Genomic DNA, 27,662 nt, shown 5'->3' with positions numbered 1-27,662 from the left:
TAGCCCTTCTCATAGTTGTGTCTTCCTAGTTCCTTTTTCCTCATGGCCATGTTATCAGCTAAGATATGTAGTAGACTGATCTGTTTTTCTTGTCTTAGTTGCTCGGACTTTTTTTTTTGTCCTCCTCTTCTACAGTGGGCTAAAAAACAACCTTCGTGATGATTTCCCCCCCCATTTTTAGTTCTCCGTGGTACAACGTTTTCCTTCTTCAAACTAGTTTAGAGCTTTCCTAAGTCAATGTGTCAATAATATGGCTCATCTGATGCTAAAAAGAAAATATTTTATCTCTGCTTAGCAAGTTTTTGTTTCCTCATCATCTGCAGTCTTCATCTATCCATACTTTTACCATCAACCAGAAATACGTTGTGCTTGTGCATATTTCACTTTATCTTCTCTTGCTTTGTTTGCAGTAATTTCTAACCTGCTGGGAGCCCTATCTTGCAGTATTACTACAGGGGAGTGATGGGCAAGTGTATATGCAACTGCTGCTCCCAAGCACTGCATAAGAAGTCCTGGTTTTGGGTGTATAGGGAGCATGGACACAGAGGCCAGCAAACAGAGCCTGGTGTTTCTGTATGCATTTTGTTAGTACAGTCTGTATATTCATAGATACTAAACTGTGAATATCATCTTTGGGCAATTCACATTTCTGATTTCTGAAAAAAATTGCCAGCAGAAATCTCTCTTTCAATTGATCACTCTTCGTTGCGGTTTTGAGGTGTGTTTGTTTAACTGATTGATTTTAGTTTTTTAAAACAGTGAAAAAAGACATTTACACAGGTTTACTGTGACTGATTCAGAAATACGATGTCTGTTATAGATGTCACATGACTTGAAGGAGGTTACTATACTTGATTATACTGCTTTCCTTGTTGGTAAAATAGATATGGTAATGCACAGTATAATTCTAAAGACTATTTACATCACTCGGTATTGAAAGTACTGTGTAGGCTTGGTTTTATTATCTGTTTTTACATGGCTTTTGTAGATTTGGTACATTTGTTATTATAGCATTTACTTTTTCTATATAACTGTGTTTTTAAATAACCTGTAAGATCTGGGTTTTTTTCAGCAGTAATATCTGTTCACGCAGAGGTTTGATCTGTATGTAGATATATTTATTGTACACTTACAGACCTAATATTTTGATGATGACAGATTGCAAGCTTCTCCCAATATTTAGGCTCCCCAGTATATTGATATCTGCTGTCAATAATATAGATTGTTGGTTGGATTGTAAAACTTCATTGCTCAGGAGTGTTATATTTTGAAGTCATCTGTCATGGATGTGTTATAGAGATGGGAGACTATTTATGTTGTGGTATTTTAAGTAACTCAGTAAAACCCTTTAAAATATACAGAAAAGGCTTATTTACTGTCATCACTGCTCACTTAATCCTGTGACCTTGACATGATAGTATACCCATAAGACTCCCTGCAGGTAGTTCAATAAAAAAGATGAAAATCACAGTCTAGTGATTGTTTCGGCTTCATGAATATACTGTCTCGTGACATAAGTATTTCTTAAACATTCAATAGCACTGAATCATTTTAAAACCCAATAATGTAGCAAATTGTCCAATTGTCTAGATTACTAGAAAAAACACCAAAAACTTCATAAGCCATGGGTACTTCTTCTGTTCAGTTAGAGAATACTAACCATTGTTTTGAAAAATAGTCTGCATAAGCAATGCTAATAGCCTAGTATTTAAATTATTTCTTAAAATTTAAGTGTACCTACTTTTCAGATTTCCTTTTTTTTTCACTTTTCTCCTGATATCAGATTATTTTTATTGGAGGGGGAATGCTTTTTGGTTTTGTTACAGTCATAAGCTGAATCTAGGAAAGATGCATGTATAAGAAACTTCTTTAGATGATTTACTAGAAGCTATGTTTGCACTAATGGTAGGAACCAATAAAAATGTACATAAAGAGGAAGGTAAATTTGATGTCTCTTAGACTCAATTTAGAAATATTACTGAAGCCTTTGGGATACTTTGCCATAAGAGTGTGTTAGTTTTTATACATCTTGTGTTATGTGGAAACATGGAGGAAAGTAAAGCATGACATATTTACCTCATAGTGAGTGGAAGTGTTGTTTTGGTATTAAAAAATGTTCATTTGCATTTTCTTTAATGTATAGACATTCAAGTTTCCAAATTCTGTTAGGTAACAAAGCATTGTTTTCAGTCTTTTACACTGAATAGTACTCTAACCTCTTGTGCATTCTTGACTAAAAAGGGGAGTTTTCAAAGTTGATGACAGCTTAATAGTAGAGGAAATTTATTTAGTGAACTTCAGGCAGTATTTTCAGTGGTAGAGTTTCACACTGAACTGTTGAGCTAAAAATCTATGAAAATTAATTGAATGAAAGCTGTCAGAAAAGAAGAGCAGCCAGGAGTAGGATGTGATATGTATCTACCAAACCAAAATGGACTCTACTGTCCTTTCTGATTTAATCTCAATTAAGTACCACTGAAAAGCATAAGAGAAAATAAAAATCTACCCCACATTATTTGGCTAAGTGCCAGACAAGGTTGAATAAGAAAAAAATAGTTTCTTTCGTAACAGTCTTTCTTCCATTTGAGATCATCATGATGGGCTAATAAAAATCTCAGTTTGCATACTCTTAGAGGACCCAGAAAGACAAACTGTTTAATTGTTCCCCAAGTATATGTCACCTTTCATTTTTAACAGTCTTGGAATTAAAAATGTAGAAAAAACATGATTGGAAATTTGTGGGAATGGCAACCAATTTCTCAGGTAATGGCTTCAATGAAAGCTATATGGTCTGTTAAATTTTAACAAAGTATGTGTGTTATAAAGGTTTGAAGCCTGATGAAATAAAACCAAAGTATTAAAATTAGTGTAAAAGACATATTAGAATTTATGAACAAATCAATAGTGCTAGAGAGATATTACCAGTTGTCTTTAAAAAAAGGAAAACTACTTTTTACATAAAAATTATGTTTCTCCATGTGGTGGTTTGGGCTAGGCCTTCCTTGGTGATCAGTTTGTAACCAAGGTCCAGATTTACCCAGTATTCCCTACGATTTTTACGTAAGCCAGATTATAAGAAGAAAGGAGGAGAGGCCTTCGTTCTCTTTCCTTCCGGCGGCTTGGAGGTGCAGGTTCCCTGCTGTTGAGTCTGCCGTGTTGGGGAGCGAGGCCTGGTAGGGCCTTGTCGTCCTTGGGAGGCAGAGGTTGCCGGCGATCGTACCGGAGCGACTCTCGGTTGTCCCAAGGAGAGTGGTGGGATATTTTCTTTGCTAACTCTTAGTTACTAGATCTCGGGCTACTGATTGGGATATATATATATAATTTTGGTTTTGTTCCCTTTCCCTTCCCCCTTCCCCTTCCCTTGTGAAATTCTATATATTTTTAAATTTTATATATATTTCAATTGTAACATAAGTGTAAATATATTTATATATATATCACTTTAGCTGTCTCTCTCGTTTCGGGTTTTCTTAGTTGGTTGGTTTTTTTCCTCCCTCTTCTCCCTGAGGTTTGGGGGGGGGGGGACTTCTGGTGGTGAGGTTTGGAGACTTGGCAGGGAGCCAGCTTCAAACCATATCACTCCACTAGGGTAAATGATCCTTTAATATATCGGATATGCTCAGGCTTAGTTTTTGACTGGGTTATTTCACTAAAGACACTGTGTATGTTGTTGCTGTAGCTTGGTGATGAATATATTATTTTCCCTGGAAAGAAATAGACATGTTTCTTCTGCAACACAGAGGTTAGAAAAATTGATGTACCTGGCCTCCACTGGCTGTCCATTCATGCTTCCTTCTGAATGGGCATCCAGTGGAATCCACGTACATTAATTTTTTTAAGTATGTGTGTTTGCAGAAGCTAAATCTACAGGTCAATGTTGGGTTCTAGCTGTGATATTCCCTGTAAAACTGTATCATCTGATAATCTTTCGCTAAGCTATGAAAGGGTTTGATTGCCAACTCTGCAGGGAAATTCAAAGGGTTCTACTGGACACCACTAAATTTTAAACAGAGAGCAATTTTAGGGTTGTCCTATTTTGAAAGTACTAGAATAGGTCCTTTATTTCAGTCACATTGACAAATTACTAAACTGGCACTCTCAACTCAATATTTATTTAGAGTATTCCACTTCTTTAAAAGCAATCAACAAATTCTCAATCTTCGTACACTAAAATAAAAAAAATTTACTTCTAAATGTTTGTTCTCTAGTATTAAGATCAAGAAAATACATTTACTTTTCTCTTTTTTTTTTTTTGTTAAATTTAGCTTTTCAGAATCCTTGCAGTAAGGTTGTAATGCTACTGTTTCTTGAAAGACATAAAACCTGTAGGAAAAATCTCAACTGTAAAGATTAAAAGGCCACAATAGACATTACCTTACAAGTTAACATCTACAAATTTCTGTTTCATTCATGGTTTCAATAGCATTTATTAGATGTTAATTCACAGGCAAGTTTTGAGGTACCTTCTAGTAAATATTTGGGTTTCCTGGCTACTGGCTTCTTAGGTTCTCCATTGGATCCAATACTCTGAAATTTTTATTGTTGTTTTTCTCCCCACACTAGTCAGTCTTAGCAGTTGTAAAGGCAAGACATACCTTCTACTGGTACTTTTTCAACCCTATTAGAAATTCATAGTTAATATCATCACAGACATTAGAGAAGCGTAAATGTCAGTGAATTATATAATTGGCATACATATAGCTGAATGATGATATCTGTTCCAGAAATTGCAGGCACTTGGACAACTAGAGCAGATGAATTAAGATAGGGAGAGGAAGATTTTCGTACTACCTGACAAACACTATCTGACTGAGAAATAGCTGTAGATGTGACTGAAGAGTCATGGAGCAAATCCTTCAGGTTTAGATCTGACAGACAACCAAATCTGGAAAGCTCTGTAAGCGGTGGTCCTTACTCTCCAACTTCTTTTCTCATATCTGTCATCAATAGTGAAATTATAAAGTATCAGTCAAGCATTTGTATTACTTTTTAAGTGGCTATATTTCAATATAGTAGCAGTATTTCAATATAGTAACACCTTTTTTCTTGTTTTGAAAGCATAAAAGAAAGGGGTGAATCTTCTCCCTTCCGTAGCCATGCTCACCTCTTTTCACTTTGCTTTCCTTCTGATGGTAAAAAAAAGCCAATCAGCAACAAAATCAAAAAAATTTTGCTTATCCACCATCAATGCAGAAACATTAAAGTTTGAAGTCCTTTATGAGCTGAAATAATTTTTGAGAATTCCAGGAAGGACTAATCTCCTAATGGAAATTCTAAGTTCTGATATGTCTTCACGTTTTACAGTTTGCATCAAAAATGAGAAGAGCTCTTGGGTTCTTTGTCTGAAGGAGGGAAAGATTGTTGGTATATTCCAAGATTTAGTCTATATTTACATAATGACTTAATTTCTTTTCTGAACCAGCGAGCAATAACAAAGGGGGAACATGGTTTACAGGATTTATAGTCACAAGACCTGTGGATCCTTCTTCAGATTTCTCCCTAGACACAGCTGTCTGTGCAATTCAATCTAAATCCAATTACCTGCCTCCATTTACAGTATCTAGGTGTTTCCTACCTTCCTGTAGACTTGGATCATGGAAAGGTTTTTCACTGCCACTTTACTGAGTGCATTCAGTAGTTTATACTCTCCAGTATAAAGAAGATAAGGGAATGTAAAATTCATCTTCATCTGGATATTTCATGTACTGAGATCAAGAATTAAGATAGAAGTACAGCAAAATGCTGTTTCATTTGCTTATGCATGCATTTGTCCTATAGTATGAATTAAGTCACAGAGTATAGTTTTTGAGATTTTCTTCAGCACTGTTGCTTACTTATTTTTCGTTTTGTGATATAACTATTTATTTGCATTTTCAGTCTTACAGATTATATAATTGGGCATATTTGTCAAGGAACTGAATAATGCAGGAATATTTTGCATGTGATTTTGAGGATGGGTGAGACTTGTTTATCTGTGGGTCAAGAAAGCAATAGCAGTGAAAAAATGATATGTTATTTCCATGATCTAAATGTTCTGCAGCAGTAGCAGCAGCTGAGCAGCTCACTGTTATTCAATGCTACATTAACTTTTCCATTAATGCTGCTGCTGTAAAATATGAAGCCCTTAAGCACTGTGAAGTTGCTGCCTGATTTTTGTTCCTTTACATGGCTGCTATATATTTGCATGCTACAACCATTACATGGATAATCACCATCATTACTTTTTAGAAGGTCATTTTCTTATTGTTCTGCATACTGTTAGATACAGGAAAGCCTTAACAGAAGAAAGGATCTTTAAACACATTCACTAAAAATGCTGTCTTTTTAGCTATTTGTTACTACAATTAGATGATGGCAGCCTAAGTGCCAAGAAGATATGCTCTAGGTTTTTCTTTATTTATTCAATAAATAAAAAACAAAACAAAAAATAACCAGCCCTCCCCCCAAAAAAAACCAGAGACCACAAAAACGCTGTTTTTCCCTAAAAACAACATTAAACAAAACCGCTTCATTTCGTTTCCCCCCATTAGGAGGGAAATTATTAAATGTTATTTGCATCAAGGTGAATTTTTGTTACGTAATAAACATTATTGTATTTTCAAAATGCTGTATTTTTTAAAACCTGAATGACATTTGGAGATTAGAATTATGATTATTCAAATTTCTTGAAATATTTTAAATATTTTTTGAAAATATACATGTTTGTGGAAATAGTGGATTTAATAAGCATCGTTAACAAATCAGAGCAGCAATTCAAGGTACTTCAAACCAAGACATACTGACCATTCCACTCACTCTCTCCTCAGGATTCACAGTATAGTTCATATGGGAAAGCAAGATTCTTTCTTCAGCTATGAAAGCAGTCACTTTATGCCCTAAATAATGAAGTTATAATCTTGGTGTTGCCAGTGAGGTGACACCTCAACGCTGAATAAATCATTTCAGTCTTTATCTATGTGCCTCATTTTCCCCATCTGTAATACGTGAATCATGGTACTTTGCTAAAAGATTGGTTTAAAATCTGTTGAAGGAAGAAAAAGCCCTAAAAATAGTACTTTATTAAAATATTTTATTTTTAGTTTTATATTTATATTTTATATTTATATTCTTTATATAAATATATAAAATTATAAAATTATAAATATATAATATATAATTTTGTATTATTTATATTTACATTTTATATTTAGTTTTAAGATATTTAGTGCTGGTTTGCTTTAGTTTTAAACATGCTTTCAATATGCAATTCTTTGGGTTTTGCAATGTCTCAGATTCACTCTGTTCACTGTTGTGATGGTAAAAATCAGTGGCATCTGAATTAGCATCAGAATAATAACAGGATGAGTTTGTGTGATGGCTCAGATACTGTCCATTCTAGCTGCATAAACCATTACTATTGCACTTAAGATCTGTTTTTGGCATTTTTGGAACAGGATGAAAAGGCACATCTGATTTGACTAGCAAGTTCTTACTTCTATGTTCAGTTGAATGGTTCTGTTTCTTTCCCGTGGTTTTCTCTCCCACCTTTCTGTCTTACAGAATTTTTGTGATACTATTTTTTTTTTTAAATCCAGGTATTTTGATGTTTGCTATTATTTTATTTCAGGTACACGTGAGAAGATAAATTTAGTATCCAAATGCTAAAAATAACATATTCTATAAAAGAAAAGACTATCCATATTGAGCCCTAAATCTACAAAGAAATTTTACTCTGGTTTCGCAACATTAAATTTACAAAGAACGTTTGGAATTTATTGTAGTCTTTCCATTATGAAAATATTGCTTTTATTTCAGGAATTTCAATTAGTTTCTAACAATAATTTAAGAATTTTTTGCATTTCTGTTTAGTAAGCAGCAATCTGAGTGGCATTGTTTCACCAGCACCAGTTCTGAATGTGCATTTACTAATCTAAACCCTCTTGGGTGTTGCCTGAATCTCATCCCTGAACTGTGTCCTTCCAACACAGGATTATGGGTTTTCTCATTTATTTCTCTTATGCTGCTGAGAAAATTATTTTACACTTCTATCCAGGGTGTATTTCCTCCTGAAACTTTGTTAAGTATCTTTTCCATATTTCTACCCTTGCTGGAGAGTATATCTCTATTTACCAGTAGTAATGTGGCACTCAGAAATGTTTTAAGCAGCTCATAAAGGGTCTTTTGGGGATTGGTAAAAAAGGGAGTAAAGAAAGTAAATAATTGGTTCAAACTTTTAAATTATTTTTAAGCTTCTTTTTGGATTGAATAAGATATTTGGGATGGATGAAATAATTCGGAAAAAGAAAAGCTGTACAATTAAAAATGTCTTCAAAAATCAAACTTTTTTTTAATGAATTCAGTATTTATATCAGTTTAAATGGGCTGGCGCAAAAATTAATAACTACATATGATCAAATAACATATAAAACATAGTATGTTTTGAATACTGAAGAACAACAAAACTCTTAGCACAAAAAGCAGATCAGAAAACCTTAGATAGATAAAACCAAATATGCTTGTGTAAAGAGTATTGTTATGTAAATGTAAGATAAAGATCTTTGTTTCATTAAATAGCTCATTCTACTTTGAGGATTTGTTTTTTCTTTGATATATTGAAAAAAAAATCGCCCTCCCTGAAGCATTAAGTGGTTCTAAATTTGGGAAGAAAAATAGTGAACATTTTAACTTGAAGTTCGAGTTTAAAACTGAAAGGAATCTCAAGAAACTTGATCAGAAAACAAAGGGAAGTTTTATGATCTTACTTGGTATGAATCCAGTTAAAGGATTAGCAGTGTTAGTCAGACTCTGAACTGGAAAGGCAAAAGGATATTATTCAAAATACATTTTAACAGTGATTAGCTGTTACCTGGAAAAATAGATTTCACTCAGTAGAATGCTATATTTTGCTGAAAATCAAAGTTTACAAAATAGATTTCAATATTTTTTAGTATGGCAGGTGATGAATGTTCTACCACAGAGGCTATATCAGAAAATCAATATTTGTAAAATTGAAACAGTATAGGTTTGTATTGATCCATGTGGCTAAATCAAAATGAAAGGCTTTGTAACAGCTTTCTTAGACAGCCTGCTACCCAGTAATGGCAAACTATCAATTTTAGCTTTCCACTGATAAATCAGCTTGAAAATTGGATGTCAAATTTTTTTTCTTACTTGAAGTAGTGATTTTTTTCTTCCCTCTAACCTTTCTTGATGTGTTAGATTGGTTTATAAGACTAAACCCTGCCTTTTTGAAAGCAGTTGTCAAAACTGACATTTAGATATATTTTGAAACAAAATATAAACTCTTAGAACCTAATTTTTTCTACTAGCTGGCTTGCTGGTAATCCTATATGTACACCTCTGTGTAAACAAATATGAATATGTGTTTAATACTTGAAAATTGCTTTGGTTTAATACTTCAGGTATATATGTTTCTCCGTTTTCTGATCTCCGGAATTCACAAAGGTCAGGTCTTCAACTGCAGCTTTTAGAAACTAATACCTCAGAAACTATTTCAGCTTTCAGTGGTTAGGAAGATTGATTTTTCTTTAATTGACTGATTTTCTTTTTTATTTTGTGTTAAGTGAGACTTTATGAAATTATAACAAGAATATCAGTTTCAGCTGCAGGTTGCAGATCCTTACAACTTGTGTGGATGCTTGCTCATTGTTTTTAATGATAGAGAAAACAGGATACAGATTTTCTCAGAAAAGAGCAAAATCCATTATAGTAGTGGGGGGAAACCCTTTAATTTGGGTCAAATGCAGTAGTTTTCAGTGGCAGTTAACAGTGCCATACCTTCATGTCTGTACAGCAGAATATAAGTTAGCTGGAGTGGGTATTGATTGTGAAGTTTGCTGTTGTATAATTACTTTTGGCTGTAGAAAAATGTGGTGTCTATTGATCTAGATGGAAGCATTTGACTAGCAGTTTCCCTTGGCTAAGAGTGAGTGTCATCTTTCAGCCATGATAAATGGTAACACTCTGGGTCAGCATAATTACTTGGTGCTGAAATGAACCTCCTGTACCCTTCTCCTCTCACATCAAGGAACCGCCATAATCATCTTTATCTGAAAGCCATGATTTACTGAACTAACCAGCCCCTTAATAAAGTCCTTTCCTCCCCTTCCCACAGTACGCACCCACATTAACTGTGGCTCTATACTATTATTGTAAAAACTAAGCTGTTCTGTTCTGAATTCATAAATAAGATTAATTTTTTTTCCCTAACCCCTGTCAGTTGACCTGGACCTGCAGGAGGCCACTCTTGCAACACTCTTTTAATCTTAATGTTTAGTATTTATGTAAAAAAAAAAAAAAAAAGGGAGAAATATTGAGGTGTTCATAGTTTTGATACACTGCTTTTTAAGTCTTGGAACCAAATGTTATTAATGCACTGTTAAATTATTAGTGTACTGCAGTGAAAATTGCTGTATGAATTTATTATCAGTAGTCCTTTAATTTTATAGAGTAATGTACACTCTGGATGTGATGTCTTTCAAGAACAGATGAGGATATCTTTTCACAATTTACTGCTAGAACAGATTCATTTAAAATGATTTTGACACCTCATTTCATAGCAGTTTTATATGTAAGATTTTTTAAGCCATTTTTCTCTTTGCTTGTGTGTCTAATAGGTGACAAATATGTTATCAGAAATAAGAAAATAGTATTTATTGCTAGGACAGAAAACTATGATGATTTGTCTTGTTTGGCACCTTTTTAGTGGAGAGTTTTCCATTTGTTATCAATATTTCATTAAAACTTTGTATCACGTTGTTGAAAATGGATTTGTGTTTACTTGCCAGTAGTATAATATGGCCCTGGGGTAATGACTTTTTGTTAAGTAATGTTAGTTAAAGAAAATCTGGCAATAGTTTTAGATCATTTTAAGACAGCTGTGAAGGGTTTGGATAAAGGTCATTTTCAATGATTGTGCTTAGTTAAATAAATGTGAAGGGTTTTACAATGGGAATCTTGCTTTTCAGTATGCTGTCATAAATTTCCCCTTAACACATCTGGGAATATGAAGTAAAATGTAGTTGTTTCTGCCTTGAAGGCAATGTATTTTATACTTTCCTTTGCTTTGTTTGTTTTCCCCTTATAATGCTGTTTATTCACATAACTAGAGTTCAAAGGTTTTACTTTGTCATAAATTAAATCTTCTATTCTCTGACAGTTTGTGGGACCCGCTGGATATAATTTTCAAGTGGTTGTAACTCGAAGATTTTTTTGCTGAGATTTAGTCGTTAAAAGTGTTAAAATTTCTGACAACTCAGCCTCTATTGTGACCCTGGTTCATTGCTTGCTCTCTCCCTTGGTCACAGCTGGCCTCTTGCTGTTCACAGCTGAAAAGTGAAATCAATGCTGGGTCTAACAAAATGCAGATGAAAGCCATTCTGATCATATAGAGTCATTTCCCGTAATTTTATCAGCCTTCAGTTTCTTAAATGATCTCTGGAAATCATTGTTTGTTCATGTGAATACAATATTGAATTTTGTGATAAAATGTCCTGTCTTTCTAAAAAGTAATACTTTCTTAAACATTAATAGTGATATAGAGCTCACATTGCCATAGCACAATCTTTTAAAATATCAATCTGCTCCTTCCCCTGTTCCCTCCTGAAGGGAAGCCTGTCAAAGAGCTGCTGGCTGAATCCTGCCGACTGAGCCTTTGGAATCTTACGAATTGAGATTTTTATGTTCTACAAGGCTCAGAGCTGGAAAGTAAGAACTCTTACCACGTGTCAATCCATATTTCCATTCATCTCACATCCTTTTTATTTTTATTTGACCAAGATTGGTAGGAAAGCTATGTTGCAGTTAGAGGTGGCAGTGTATGATGTAGCTTAATGCTGCAAAGGTCACAGAACTACACTGAGTTTGATGGAAAACAGCCTTACTCCTTATTTTAAATGGTTCCTGCTTTGATTACAGGCATTTATTATAATTATCAAGAGATTAGTCTGTTGTTATAGAATCCTTGTAATGGAACCATTTAAAAGGAATATAATGGCAGTTTATTGGATTTTGGAAAGGAAAAGAGAACAGATAAAGTGGTGGGTTTTAAATGGATCAACTGCTGCCTTAAGCATACTGATTTTTTCCTTTTGTTAAATTCACGTTTCTTTTTTCACAGTTGTCAGTTAGGTCTAAAGAAATCACTTTTTTCAAATTCTGAAGATATTTTATTTATAACATTTTCATTGCAGTCTAATCCCATGGAGTTTAGTTGTTGTAGACATTCCTTCCAAAATGTTCTTACACTATACGTATCATAAAAAGTGTACTGTCTGGCACAGCTACTTTGTGATTTTGTTAGTATCTCCATTGAAATAATAGCAACAAAAAAAGTATTTTTGATGAAAGATATGCATAAAAGAAATTATGAATTCTATATTTTATCAGTTGCAGTGCAGCTAGGGTGATTTCTCTTTTATATTAGCAGAATACCATAATATTGATGAAACCTGGTGAATTTCTTTCATGTTTGTATCAATTCCCCCTTCTTAATAGTGTACAGTTATATTTACTGCACTTACTCCAAAAGAATAAATGTTAAGACTATAAATCAGTCATCTTATTTAAATGTTACAGAATACTATTTGTGACCTTGCAGTGGATGTAAGAACAAGATGACGTTGGAAAAAAAATAAAAGCTCATAAACTTGGGGAGTTTTATACTAGAAGTTAGTTTATATTTCAAGACCTATGAATTTTGCAGTATGTGTAAGTATGTCTTATCCTTTGTATTAACACCTTCAAAGGTTACATTCTGCTAAAGAATAATTACAGAGACTAAATCCTCCTGCTGAAAACATCATGTGCTCGTTAGCTGAGCGATGGCATGAGTTAGTACTGCTGTTAACCTGGGGAAGAAAGTTAATTGACTCAAACTTAGTTGATATGTGTCTATTTAATAACAGTGGGAAATTAGCCCCCCAAAACAGTGAAAAACAATATAACAGTAAAGTACACGAATAGGATTACAAGTGTACTGTTTCAATATTTGTTGACTGCCAACAGAGGAGGCCAGGGGAGGAGTGTAGTATTTCCCTAGGTGACTTTGTCGTGATACTCCCCCAGCATATCCTCCCAGCTTTCAGCAAATTGTAGCTCAGGGACTTCCTGAGCCAGAGGTGATATCCGTGAGTTTAATAACTTCTGGTGTTTTTTCCCCATCTGTGAAAGGAAATGTCTGATCCCTTTAAGAACTCATTTAAACTTCTGCTGTCCATGATAGTGTTGAGTTCCATACCTTGAGTATGTAGTGTGAGAAATTCACACAAAGTGCCCCATTGTTTGCTTTCAACTTGTTGCTTGATAACTCTGTGTTCTCACTCGGTCTTTTCTTATGAGAAATAGTGAGTCCTTGTTGCCGATTCACCATCTTGATTCCATTCATAATATTAAATATCACTGTCACATCCTTCTCAGTTATGGCTCTGTTCTTTAGCTGTGGAGCTCTGAAATGGCCTTTTTCACCTTCCTGGAGGCTCTTCTAGCAGTCAGTATCTTATTCTGGAGCAGGTCTCTGTTAATCCTTCCCGCTGGAGCTATTTTACTTTGTGTAATAGCCAGAGAGAAGAGAATGATACACATACGCGCTTGCTTATGTCTCCTTCCCCATCCACCCTCCCTCCTGCATCTGTAATGTGCCAGCCAGGTTGTGGCTTTATTGCCAATAGGAAGCCAGCTGGGAAGGACCAAACTTACCTCTACCAAATCCACAGTCCTACACTGATTCAATATTTTCAAAAGGGGGAAAATATTAAAGCCTTGGATTCTGAACTGGGGTAATGTGATAAGAAATGAGCCTGGTTCTGAGCCAGATTGTAATTCTATGGTTGTAGCCCTTTCATTCCGCATTCCAATTAGTGTTTTATGAGCTAATACCATCAGAAAAGGCTGACAGTGTTTCATTCCATGAAACTTTAGTGATTCATGGGGAAAGCCTGCTGTGTCCACCATAGCTTTTCTTGTAAAATAATATTTATTCTCAGAGAGAATCAGCTGTAATGGTCTAGGCAAAAATTATTATTGATATGTATGTTTGAGAGATAAACACTTCACTGGCAAAGCCTGAAAAAATAATTTTGATTTGCTGTCACAGGTTTTGAGTATCACTGGAAGATTGCAGGTATCATGTTATATAGTAAATGGCATTCTGGTGCCTTTGGCTGTTGGCGTAGTTAGAGTGAATAGTGGTTCCTTCATTTTTTGATATACAATGTGCAAATTAAAAAATATTTTGCTTGCAAATATAACTTGAAAATTGACTGTGATTCTTTCCCTTGTGGATACACCTTGAGCACTGAATGACACATAACGACTCCTGGGCAAAAAATGAATCCAGGGTGTAAGACTTCTCAAAGCAGGAAGAGATTCCTCTTCATCTTCCTACAAATTTCCATATAGTCCTAGTGCCGAGTCTACTGCTGCTTTAGGAGCATTATGACTGTATTATGCTCATTTTATTTTGGCGTTTTGGTATGCTGTCAATATTCTCCTATGGAGCAAAAGTAGAACACAGATTTTATTTTATTTCTTTCAAAATTTTTTATCTTACACCGGAAAGGCATTTAATATCAGAAAGAACAATGGTCTAATCTGATTGCTTTCTTCCTGCTTAATTTCAAAGGCTTGCTGCAGTCAAATGAAGGTTTTGGAGATGTTCACTAAACAGTTTTTATAAACATTTGTAGTGAAAACACCAAGTATTATAAATAAATAAGCTATTAGCAGCTCAACCAGCAATCCTCCATAATGTTTCCTGTTTTCCCCTTGTACTCTGAGTTTTTAGTGTTTCTTGTGAATCTGCTCTGAAGGCAGACTCTGAATGGTTTCATGCCATCAGCCATTTGCGTGATGGCAGAGCAAAACCTAAGGGAGGAAATGTCTGAGACTATGTGTTTGTGACTATTAAAACTCTAGCAAATTAGTGTCTGAGAAGAGTGTATGACTGAGAGTCGGTTCTGGATTTTGTGTTTCACTGAGTGTGAGATTTTTTTAGCGTGTTTCTTTTCTACTGTGTTGGCTGTGCTGAGGGCTACACAGATATTTATGAGCTATCAGCACTGGGGTTTTGGTTGTGTAAGGACCAACAGTCCTGCTGCTGCCCAAAGGCTCAAGACTTTCTATCAAGTAAACAAATTTTTGCAAGGGATACAATTACTGATAGGGAATAAGTTCTGAATCATACTGTTTCTCACTGCTCACCACATCACTACAGTCAGAGATATACTGCAGTTGTTGTTAACGGTTTTTTCATTACCAATCTGTTGAGTTACACTGCCTGTTTGGGAGATAATATTGCTCAGATCAGGAATTAATTCATAACACAGTGTTGTAAGTGTGGTGGAAGGTAAAACTAGAGTATTTTCATAGCATTTTATGTAGACATGATGGTGCAGTGTCATTTTCCAAAGCTCTCCCTGAAGCTAAATAATGGAATTATTACATATATTTTACAAGGGATAAGATAAATTGAAGCAGAATGCTTATTTCCTTTTAACAGGAACACTTTTTTTGCGTGCCTTTTTTTTTTCCCCTCAAAACCCCATAAGAAACTTTTGACAGAGTTACTGTTAAACTAGAAAGATCTGTTCATTTCTTTTCCATAATTCAGCTTTACTGAGAGGATATTGCTATTAGAACAGTAGTAGATCCAATATATTTTGTACCTTAGTTTGTATGTGCAGTTTGGAACCACATCATTAACTGCAGAAATTACAGAACATCAACAGAAAGACAAGGATGCTTCAAATTAATGATTATATGAGTATGACTAAAGCATCTTAAGTTGGATGGTTCGGAAAAAGAAAGACTTACGGAAGGTCTTATTCTATAAATATCCATAGGCAAAACAATATAGAGGAAAGAACTAACTATTTCGTCTTCTGCTGATAGGACAAGGAACCTTATGCTAGTTCAGTTAAACATTAGGAAAAAAATAACAGCTCTTGAGCAATACAAAGTGCAGGCCTGATGTGTGTATTCACTGACTTAGTCACATGTTGCCTTGTTTGCTTAAGTAAAGTCTATATACTAGACAAAAGCTACTCTAGGACTTAGAGTTATTTATTTAATCAAAAGTTCTGTAAGTCATGAGATGAAAATAAACTCTACATTCATTTTCTATATAAAAGATTAATAATATTTCCGAGTGATTTAGCAGTTCTTCCCACTGGTGTCAGTTTGTGCTACAGACAAGGGAAAAACCAGCTGTGTTTCCTGACTATCACACAGAATTACCTAACAGATTAAGTAGCTAATAGGAAGTAAAACATTAAAAAGTATATCCAGAATAATGGATTGTCATATACTTTCCATGCAAAAATTCTTTTTAAAGCATATAATCCTTGGTTTCTTGTTTTTTCAAAACCCACAAAAATAGAGATTTTATTTCAAGGCAGAAAACAAGGGAGTTGTAACTTGATGTCACCTTTTTTTTTTTTTTTGGTCATGTCTGCTTCTTCTCCTGTGAGATTTTCAGAGCCCAGAATAAATCATTAAGTCATGCTGATATATTTTTGGATGTTTTATGGAAGACTGTTTCTATACTTCTGAAGAACCTCTTGACTGTCAGAAATGAAGTATATATAGAAAAGTTTTGATTTACTTGCCAAGCTAGCATTTAGCTCTCACAAAAATTCCCAGGAACAAAAAAGATCAAAGTTAAGGTTACTTCAGTACTTATTTGATAGTATTGTAAACATGGTCTCTATTAAAAATTGTATAACATTCATGGCCATGCTACTTGGCAAGTGTTTATTTCATCAATACAAGTTGCATTTGGGGATAGGAATAACTATTTATACTCTAGACAAGACATATCCACTAACTGAGCCAGCATGTCTTTGTTTCAGCTCTTAAGAACAATGTTAGGTTGAAAGCTAAATGTGTGCTTTCTCTTAACTTATGCTGTACTTCTGGATGATACTTATGAGAAAGAGAAATCTGTCCCAAAAAAACTTTCAGGATACGTAAAACTTCAAACTAAATTTTGAATTCAGATACTTCCAATTACCAAGCCTGAAAAGGCATTTTGCAAAAATAATCATTCTGTTTAAATAGGGTATTATTAGACTTGCATTTTAATAAACAGCTCTGCATGATATCAATTAAACAATTGTCTATGTAAAACTTTATTATTTATTTGTTAGATTTTGATTACTGTTGCTAGGCCTGAAGGAAGCTAATTATTTCATCTCAATGCCAGGTTTATAAGTTAGCTGTCTTTAAACAGTTGCAGCTTGAATAATTTATCAAGGTTTGAAGGAGTAATTCATTATGGATTTTTAAGAAATACTATATATAAAAATAAAGCTGTGTGTCTTAGTTTTAGAATAACACTTTAAAATATTTAACTAAAACATTTTCTCTTTCTTCTAATTAAAGATTTTGAGAGACTAAGTTTCTATTCCTGGATGCCACAGCCTTAGAGGCATAACTTACAAACAGGAGTAACTAATGAGACAAGTCCTAGCTGTCTACCTCAGCCGTGCTGTTTCTGTTAAAAGCACAGCTCTAGATTTTTTTGTTACATCATTGCTGGTTTGTCTTGAAACTGGACTGTAGTTCGTATGCTCAGTAACTTCTTCAGGAGTTCTTTCACAAGAAATTCAGACGCCTTAATCTGTGCATCTGGAATGGAGCAGACACTTGGGACAGCATCCTCATCAGCAGTCACATATGTTATCCCTACTTAAAAGTCTGAGCCTTTAGTGTTTGACCTTTAAGTAAGCTAACGAGGCACCAAAGTTTTCAAGAGCTTCAACATGCTCTTTTACTTTGGATGCCTACTTTGAAATCTGAAAACTGTTTTTTCAGTTGCCCAGGCAAAGCAACCCAAACTGAACCAAATTTTAGCTACTGTTTAACTCTTCTAGAGTTGCAGACAAGTCATAAAAGCTCAGATTTTTTTTTTAGAAGCTAGGACCCTGCTGTCCCTATATATATTTTTAATATGATAGATAAGATCTTGAAATACAAAGTAAATTGTTTTTCTTGTAAAATGTCCCTGCTTCATCAGAACATTTTCAAAATCTCAGAACTTTTTCATTGTGCTGATGAAGACTGTATGGGGGTGACATTAAAAACAAGGGAGGGATCCCAACCTCCAGCTTTGTTTTTTGGAGTTTCTTAATGCAGTGGTATTATCGTCATTCAGAATTCAATGAGAAAATGGATTGGGTTTTTTTTTTTTAATTTCTCTTCAGAAAAGGTAGAAAGAACTACCTAAAGAATCTAACTGTGTTCGTTTCACTCAGGAGCAAAAGATCCTATCATCTACGTAAGTAGAGTAGTTGGTACTTATGCAGGAGGCAAAGGAAGAGGGGTCTCAGTGAGATTTGAATTAAATTGTTTTCAGTCTTCCCTTTTCAGTAGTATAGCTGAACCAAGCAAATAATACTACAAGACCCCATACAGGCAAGTGTTGTTTTTCGGGGAGTTGAGATTGGGGGTGTTGTTTTGGGGGGGGTGTTAATTAATTTCTCTGCAAGAAATGAGTCAGACAACAAAATGCTATCATAGAGGCAAAACATAACTACAAGAAAGTTATGTTGTGTAATGTACTATCTTACTTTCCAGTGATAATAACACCAGTTTATTTGGTTTTTCTGAAACTGTTGTTCACCTTCCCCTGGCAGAATTGAGTCCCTATGCTTACTCAAGGGCACTTTCATGTTTGTTGTTGAAAAGCTGAACAGAAGTAGTGATCTATATTATCAGATGAATCCTGTCTACAGTTGTTGCTGGAAGAATATTTATTTGAAGCTCAAGGAATGAACTATAATTGAATACTTGATTTAAACAAACAAACAAACAAACAAAGAAAACTTAATTCTGTAATTATTTTAGGTAGTATCATAAGGACTGTATTTATTAAAGTTAACTTTGTTCAAAAAACAGCATCCTTATGGCAAAATTAATAGTTGTCCTAAAACTTTTTCCATTTAAGTTATTAAATCAGCATTTCACTGTGTTAAAATTAAGATAAAGAAGTTATTTTCTGAGATGCTTATCTGATTTTTTATGGATTATAGCTGTAAAATCACAGAATACTTTCCAGACAATTTTGACAGAAAGTCATATTATTTCATGAGAACTTCTGGTTCTATGTTCAGAAGACACATGCTACTATTTTTTTTTTTTAATTTGACACATAATGTGCTTAAGAAACAAAATAATATTGCTACCAGCAGGTTATATGCTTCTAAAAACAGTAGAAGAATTTAATGGAAATTTTGTTTTAAAACCCATTTAAATCAGAAAATATTATTTTGCTCAAATCTCCTGGTAAAAAATTATGACGTTGTAAGTTCCCTATGAAAATGCTTAATTTTTTCTTTTTCATTTTTCTAAATTAATAAGTTCTCCAAATATTTTATTTTCATGTTGTATTTCCTAACAGCAGGAATATGTATGCTAATGTCATGGTGCCTATTTCAGATGTGATAACAAACTCAGTACTCAAAATATAAAGTAAATGGATTTTTTTTTTTAAATTGGGTGATAATTTGGTAGATCAAGTTTTGTGTCAGTGAACCTGTGAGATATTTCTACATTTTGAATAAGAAAAGCTGCACATTTAGCATAGAATACATTGTACTTAATTTTAGCCATTTACAATCATGCTTCTAGTCTAAGCCACACTATCTGTCTCTTTTTTGCAATCATTTAAGAAAGGTGGAGGCAACTCAATACACTATTTATTCCATCTTGGAGTTTGTTATACTGTGCCATCATGGTAATACTTATGAAATCTTACTAAGTGCCCATTGTGCTGAGATAGCATGACCTAAAAAAAGTATTAAAAATAAAAATATTCTAAAGCACTCTATGTTCTTTCAAGGTATTTTCCAAAAGTGAATTTTACCCAAATTTTCATTTATCTGAAACTATAAAATGGCTTTTTGGGCTTTAGAGGGTTTGTTTCTTCTTATTTTGGAGTGATGGTAACACATTCTGAAATAGACATCAGACAGATGTCTATTTCAAATCAGACATCTGAGTTAAGCCACAGAGTATTGTTCCAACCACTTTCTTTTTTTTTTTTTTTAAAGATAATATGTCTTAATTTTAACCTTAAAATTTACTTCATTTTAGTGTTTCTAGGAGTACAATTTATTATTCCTAGAGTTTGGTGCAGTTGCATTCAGTTGTTACTGATATTTTGTTATGAAGCATATAGCTTTATGCATGGTTAGTCTTATTTCCCTAGAACTACTGCTTCTTGATATAAGTTTACTACTATTTAATAATATATCAGCCATTCCGGATTTAACATCTCATTCTAAGCTTTATAATTAATCTAGGCAATCAGTAAATTATTAGTCCTTGTTTGTTTGTATATTCATTATCAGTTTGTTTCTTCAGACTCTATGTAATATACTAAAAGCCACAATCTCAGGAATTAACTGCCTTATAAGTTTGTGGTTTAAGTACTACCATAGCTAAAAGAAACATCCCTATTGTCACAGCCTCCCTTTCACATCTACTGACATTACTCTCCTTTCTAACATCTCCTCTAACTGAAGATTAATACGAAGGGAGGGATTTCTGTTTCCAGCTTTCCCTTTCTACTTTTTGTCTTTTGAGCTTCAGTGTCCTCAATTTTTTCACCGAAATTAAGTCACAGAGTTTCTGGAGCTGGAGAGTTTCATTAAGAATGTGTATTAACTATACCTTTTCCTAGTCCCTTAAGAAGAAAATAAAAGCTGTATAAAACGCTCCGTCTTTTCTGGCAAGGATGTTACCCTTTAAAACAGTTCTTAGAAAATTCCTCTCCATGAATTTGGTGGATGTCTAATCGATAGTCATCTTCTGATATTTTTTGCTCTCTTTTCATTTGTAGCCAATTTTCTGTTCTCTCAGCTTTGTCCTTCATTATTAATGCAAGACCGTTAGTAACATAATCATAGGAGAGAATCTGTGTCGGCAGTTTTCCCTCTGCTTTTCGAAGGTGACTCCGCTGCTCCTATTCTGATGATCTGTGGTAGTATTTGCTGTTACTTTTGAGTTCCTCTGTGCTCTATTTCACCCTTATTTTGAAGTCTGCATGGAAACCCTTCTCCTCCACCCAAACCGCGCAAAGCAGCAACACACAAATACCAATCTCTGTAAAAGTTTGCAGGTTTATGAATTGCAGCCATCCTTCACAGGTGTAAACAATTCAAAACTTTTTATTTCCTCTTTTAAAAACTTTAGCTATCCCACAATCTCCGCAGGGAAACCTGTGGGTCAACTGGTATGTAATCTGCTGGTAACTTGTGCTGCATATATTATTAATTGTGTTGAAATGAAGTATTTTCCCTTTTTCTGTTCATAAAGTAATCACAGAACTCCACAGATCAGTCCAAAACTTCACAGATTTCTAGAGTTCGCTGCCTTAAACAAAACTAGCTCAAGTTCACAAGTCTCAAAATATTATAGAATATCTAACAGGTATTCTTGATAACCCACTATTCATCCATTTATCCATGCATGATTGACATGGATTTATTTCTCTTCCCATCCATTTCCACATTTGTTTCTCTTCCACTAGTTTCCATGGTCACTGGATTTCTTCTCACATTTCTGTTTCTCTACTACTTCTCCATTTTTTCCTGCTCAGTGCTGCTTTTTCTTCACCATTCAGTAATTGCATTTCAAACCTTTTATGGTTTTCCATTTCCCAGATGATGAAAAATATTCCTAGAAGAAATCTTTTAATCTGTCCTTCTGTTCCATTTCTGCTCCAGTGTAATTATTCCAATTAATATTATCTGTTGGTTAGACCCTGTAACTTTTCTAATTCCTCACTGCCTAACTCTAGACTTTTTTATCAAATCCTTTTTTCATTTTTAGGGCTCTGACTTCATCTACATTTATCCTCAAATTCCACCAGTCATTCCTGTCTGATGTATCTTCTCATTTTAATTTTTCACATTTTGGCAGCCCTAAAAAGGAGGTACAAAAATACCTCTCATCTCCCCTGACAATTCTGAATTTTATTTGTTTGGTATTATTCTTATTTTTCAGTATTTCTAGTTTTTATTCCGGGAAAAAAAGAAAAATGTAGCTATGTAATTTTTGTAACTTAAAAAATCTTTTTATGTGTGTGTGTGGAATAACTACTGGAGTAACTATTATGTTCATTGATGTTTCTGATATTTGTTTCTATTAATGTACAACAAGGCATTTCTTTTAGCCATTATAATATGGAATGTTATATTTGCATGCTTGTTTCATCATCTTGATAAAATCAGCAAATGCTGTGTCTGATTCAAGCAGATTCAGAAAAACCTTCACTCTAAAACAGTGACTGTATATTGCTATACCACTTCTGAACAATGTTGGCTCCTTTGCTGTTACAGAAGATTTTTGCTACTTGAATCTTCTGGCAAATAGGTTTATATATTGGCTTGTACTTTTTAACTGTTATGAATGTTGGATAAGTAATAATTTTTATTTTTTGCGGTTTAAGTTTTCTTTTACCTACTTTTTTTTAATGTCACAGATTTTCTGGTCTTTATGTTATCTTAGGGAAATGCTGTATACTTTCCAAATATACTTTATTTTTCTCATTTCCAAAACACAGAATTTCACACTGTGACAAGATTTATTTTTCCTTTTCAAAATATGTAACATAAAAAGCAACCAGGACTAATTCATGAAATTATAGATCATTAATTCCTTGCCTATTCTATGTGGTTTCCCAGTATTACAAAGACTATGGATTCTCTGAGATCCTTCCAGTTCTGTGACCCACCTCTTTTTCAAAACAACTTTTTCCCCTCCCCCCCATGCCTGCAGGCTTGTTCCTCTTCATTAACATACTCAAACTTAATCTCTTCCATCTGGCAACCCGTCCTTTGGGCTGCAGTCTGAGGATCTTTTATAGACATTTGTGCTGCTACTCTGCACTGTTCATATTTTCCTCTAGTTGCTGTAGCTATAAGTGACATATAGCAAACTGCATTTGTACATGAACAAGGGACTGGGTTTTACAGCCATGAAGCTGCTGTCACAGATGCTGACTGCCCACAGGGTGGACAAAGGCCTGCTGTTTAGGAGAGCTAGTATTCATAAGTTAAAGAAACAATTCTCATACACTTCACTGCAGCAATGGCCATAGGAGTTAGCAGAAAATCTTTTCAGAAGTTGTCTTTTAAATGTTCAAGCTATGGAGATGTTGTGAAAAGGTAGGAAGAACTTTGCTGACATTCCTCTTAGTTGTTTTGATGGCAGAGCACTTCACAATTTCTCCTCCAAGAGGGTAGTTGAGCTCCCTGAAACACTTTAGTCTATCTTGATAATCTTTGTCCCTAAATATATGGAAGAGTTGTTTGGTATTATTGTAAGATTGTTGTGCAGAATTCTGGGCAGATCTGAGGTTTAGAGCACTTGGGAGACTTCAAAGTTGTTTGTTCTAACTTGTCGAAGTCCACCTTGACTACCTAACACCTCTTTGCCTTTCCATTCTGTGCTGGCCTTTAACAAGAAAAATGTTGTTTGAAGGAGGAGAACATATACATCAAGCAACTGATGATGACAGTGGCAGTGAAACAGAATTTGTAACCCTCCAGTAACTGCAATAAAATAGAGCTTGTTCCATTAAAACATGTACTTTCTATGTATGAAATACTGCACATCTGAAATTTGGGATTAAGTTGCTGCATGCACACTGTTCCAAATAAAATTTTTCATTGTTAGTAACCTTGTAATATAACTATTTTTATGCCAGTCCTCATTATGATGAGAAAGGTTTATATTGGATGATACTATAGTTTATAATGAAATTATCTTGACAGTGAAACTCATGGTGTGGACTTCCTTGAGTCATGTGTTTTAGGGTGCATTTTAAATAACTGTTCAGTTGAAGGGATATAGATATATTTCTTTTTTCTTTTCTGAAGTCTGTAGAAATAGCTCATGAATGATGCTATAAACTTTTAGTTCTTAAAAAAAATTCATTACAGTGTGCTTAATATGCACTTCTTCATTCAAACAAGCCTGATACAAAATGTCACTTAACTGGTATAAGATATGGAGCAATGAGAAATTACATATAATCTAGTTGGCTGTAGAAATAAGGATTATTAATAATATACATTATTAAGTAAAGTAAAGCTTATTGAAATATTGTACTTGTCACAGAAATAAATTACTAAAATTACTTGATTTAGTCAAGTCACTTCTAGGAAAAATGAATTGTAGCAGAAAGTGATATGGGTGATTTGCAGATGTGCTGTCTTCTAGGACTGACTTGTGCCTAGTACATAATAAGAAATGTAGTTCTGCTGATTTACAGCCATCATTTAGAACTACCTAGTAGCTACCTAAAGTCCTGAAAAATCTTAAAGCCTAAATAATATTCACAGGATTAGAATATAAGTATTTCTGAAGCACTGTAATTTATGGGCTAGACAATTTAACACTGATTCAGTCCATAGCGCTGCGCTTTTAAAGCAGGCTAAATTCTTAGTTTTAGGCTGGAACTTGTGGCTACAGTCTTCTACTTACTAGTATTTTTTATCTAATCCAGAGATGTAATAATGTAACTTTTTAGGAAAATCCCACAGATTTTTTTTATCTATAATGCAGATGATGAAACTCAACCATTCAAAACGTTCTGTAAGTATAGCCATCAGTTTTTCAGGTGTCTGCTCTCTTTCTAAAACAATGTAGGAAAAGTATCTTGTCTTTTTATTAAAGATGTTGCTCAAAGAGTCAAAAATAAATCTTAGAGTAACTAGTTAAGATTCAGAAACCTTTTCTTTAGGGTTGAGATACCATCTTCTAGTATCTGGAAGTATTTAATAACATTGTAGGATAGACTTCTATAGAAAACTGTGGGAAGAAATTTCCATTCTGTTTTAAAAAGCCATATATATAATTTGTGATTAGGAATAATGTTTGTGTTCTGTTTTCTCAAAATTTTAATTTTGCGCTATTATTATACATTTCAAACTTCAAATAGAATTAATCCTCTGACAATTTCATCACTTCTATACTTAGCACTTCATTAAAATAGTGGCTTTAAAATCTCGTTTACTTTTAGCTGAGAATATACAGTATTCTTCAGACTGATTGGTCAAAGTAATGGATTATCAGATTAAACACAGAACAAATTAAAAATGTAGGCTTTTTAGTCTTTGAATATTTCTTAATTTCATAAAAATGTTTTCTTACATAGTTGTATCATTCTTATCAACCTAAGAGTCTTTTTTTATTAGTACTGTCAAGACACATACCATTTCAGAGAACTCTTGTGTTCAAAAGAGTTTCATTAGTATCTGTACTCCTGTTCCATTATGACTTACTCTTAAATGGAAATAAAAAGGGAAAGTTTCTTGCCTTTCAAAAAAATCACTATGATAAGAAGCCTTTAGTATTATCTTTGATATCATCAGTTTAAAATACAGACAGAGAGTGCACAAGGAGACTTTCAACTTTGCCTTTTAAACCATGGGGCAGTTTTCTGCCCATTTTTTTATTTATATCACATCAGAGTCAAGAGGATTTAACAGTCACAATAAAATTACTCAATGCTCAGCCTAGGAGGAGAAATGATGGACACATACTTCAGACTAACACATCTGTGAGGAAAAACTGTATTATAACACAAAACCAAAGTAAACTATTTTAGTTACCAAAGATAATTGGTACTCAAGATGGCAAGATAGTTCTATAGGACATAGGCTAGGCCATTAATGCTGCATCTTCTCACCTGGGAGCTCAGAGGCACTGCTTCAGCTTTACACAAGGTGCTCTGAATTGCTCTCAGAGACGAAGCAGCTCCCACTGAACTCCTGAAGTTGCCTCCTCACTGTTTTTAAATAAGTAAAAGGCCTGTTCTGCAAGGCAGCAATGAAAGTAGGACCTTCACACAAACTCAAGAAGCATATAGTGAAAATGCCCTTTGGAATGCAAAAGCCACCAATGTTGACTAAAAATTATGGTGTGCTGCATCTGAAAGTTTGTAAGTGGCTGGAAGTTAGGCTGCTAGATCCACTCCTCTTGGTGCTCTGCCCTCCAGAACTGATCCAGGTCTCATTAGTGGTAAAGTCGGACAATAACTCATGAAAGCATTAAAAAAGTGGTTAACTGGACTGTAAAAAAAGAAAAGGTCTGTTCTACCTTAACATATTTCTTCCTTTCCTCTGGAAGTGGCTACCAGCACATAGCTTCTCAAAATTAAGGCTATATAGAAAACAGTGGCCGAAGTAATACCTAGAAAAATCCAGGAAAGATATAGCCCTTATTCATGAGCAAAAAACTTTTTTTTTTTTTTTTAATTTGCCTTTTGACCATGCACCTCCAGAGTATTTCAATATTGCAAATAGATTGAAAATGACTGATTCAAAGCAGTGGTTCCATAGTTATGGTCTGCAAGGTCATGATCTGCAGAATAATTTTAAGGATATAAGGATATAGTGTTTAATTATGAGTTTGATGATAAGGATGCATCCACAAACATTTTGGGTGATCCAAAACATGTTTAAAATGTTGGCTTAAAATGCAGCTTTGCCCAAATATCTTACAAAAACATGCAGAAGGTTTGTGTTGATAAGATCAAGAAGTCGTCTTAAAGTGGAGCTGGTCATTTTGTTAGAAACAAAGTCAAATACCAGATGATTATACATGTGTATGTTTTGACTTTAATATAGATTAACAATGGTTTGTATCACTCTACAGGAGTTTAATATACTTCTTAATATAAAAGGCAATGTAACACAAAGATGGCCATGGTTCTTAATGGCTTGTATTAGCTGGAAGCTATAAAATCATCCTTAGTACTCTGTTAGAGCTGGAATAATAATTTACCAAGACAATTACCACATGGTGGAACTTTTTTTCTGCTCTAATTCAGTGTTATTAATAATGAATAAAATTGCAATTTTCTCAGGTTGCTAGGGGCAGTAGGGAATTATTTCAATGAATATTTCAGCACATTAGTTTAATCATAGTTCACAAAATTCAAGTGGGCAATATTTTATACTTCTAAGTTCAGTCTGCTAAGGGACCATAGTCATTAAATTGCAAACTATTTGCACTGAGGTCCATTCTATGATTTACTAGCCTTGTTAAAAACACTGTAAAAGAAAGCAAGCTGTGCCATTAATACTTGTAATTTGATGCTGCATTTGTTAATGGGCTCAGTGTGATTAATGTTTTTAGCAACGGGCAGAGCATTTTGAGACAGGCAGTACTGGGGCTTATAACATATAAATGCATGTAAAGAAATGCTAGAATATTGTAAGTGTTAGTAATAAATGGTTTTAAAAGATTGTATACCCGAAATGGAAAAGCAGCAGTGAAATTATACTGTAATGCGTGTAAATACAGTTCAAGCCATGGTAGGTGCTGATGTGTGTGTTCTTTATTTTCTAGCCAACTGCATGACTTCTGGCGCTTGGATTACTGGGAAGATGATTTGCGCCGACGGAGGCGATTTGTTCGTAATGCTTTTGGGTCTACTCATGCTGATGCTCTCCTAAAAGCTGCTGTGGAATATGGTCAGTATTAGCTCATGCTTAAAAATATAGCTCATGATGTTTTCTTGATGTCCATGAATCCCTGAGAATCATGTCCCTTCTTTTCTAGTGACAGTACTGAGAATTCCTAGGACAACATATTCTTAGAAAAATGATTCTTTCAATTCTTACGCTGTAATGAACCAGAAGGCTTGAGCT

General features: G+C 34.2%; 1 protein-coding gene across 4 annotated transcripts in view; it reads left to right on the top strand.

Annotated features, from left to right (window-relative positions):
* NBEA (neurobeachin) overlaps positions 1 to 27,662 on the top strand; it is a 477,681-nt gene that overhangs the window by 263,297 nt on the left and 186,722 nt on the right. For all 4 annotated transcript variants that reach the window (XM_032678783.1, XM_032678782.1, XM_032678781.1 and 1 more), the window contains one exon: positions 27,361 to 27,485. In XM_032678783.1, the coding sequence (XP_032534674.1) occupies positions 27,361 to 27,485 (125 nt within the window). The remainder of the gene's footprint in view (positions 1 to 27,360; positions 27,486 to 27,662) is intronic.

The sequence above is a fragment of the Chiroxiphia lanceolata genome, chromosome 2 (genome assembly GCF_009829145.1).
Source record: "Chiroxiphia lanceolata isolate bChiLan1 chromosome 2, bChiLan1.pri, whole genome shotgun sequence".
NCBI classification, from domain to species: domain Eukaryota; kingdom Metazoa; phylum Chordata; class Aves; order Passeriformes; family Pipridae; genus Chiroxiphia; species Chiroxiphia lanceolata.
Note: the sequence above shows the minus strand (reverse complement) of the source record. Positions and strands in the feature narration are given on the sequence as shown.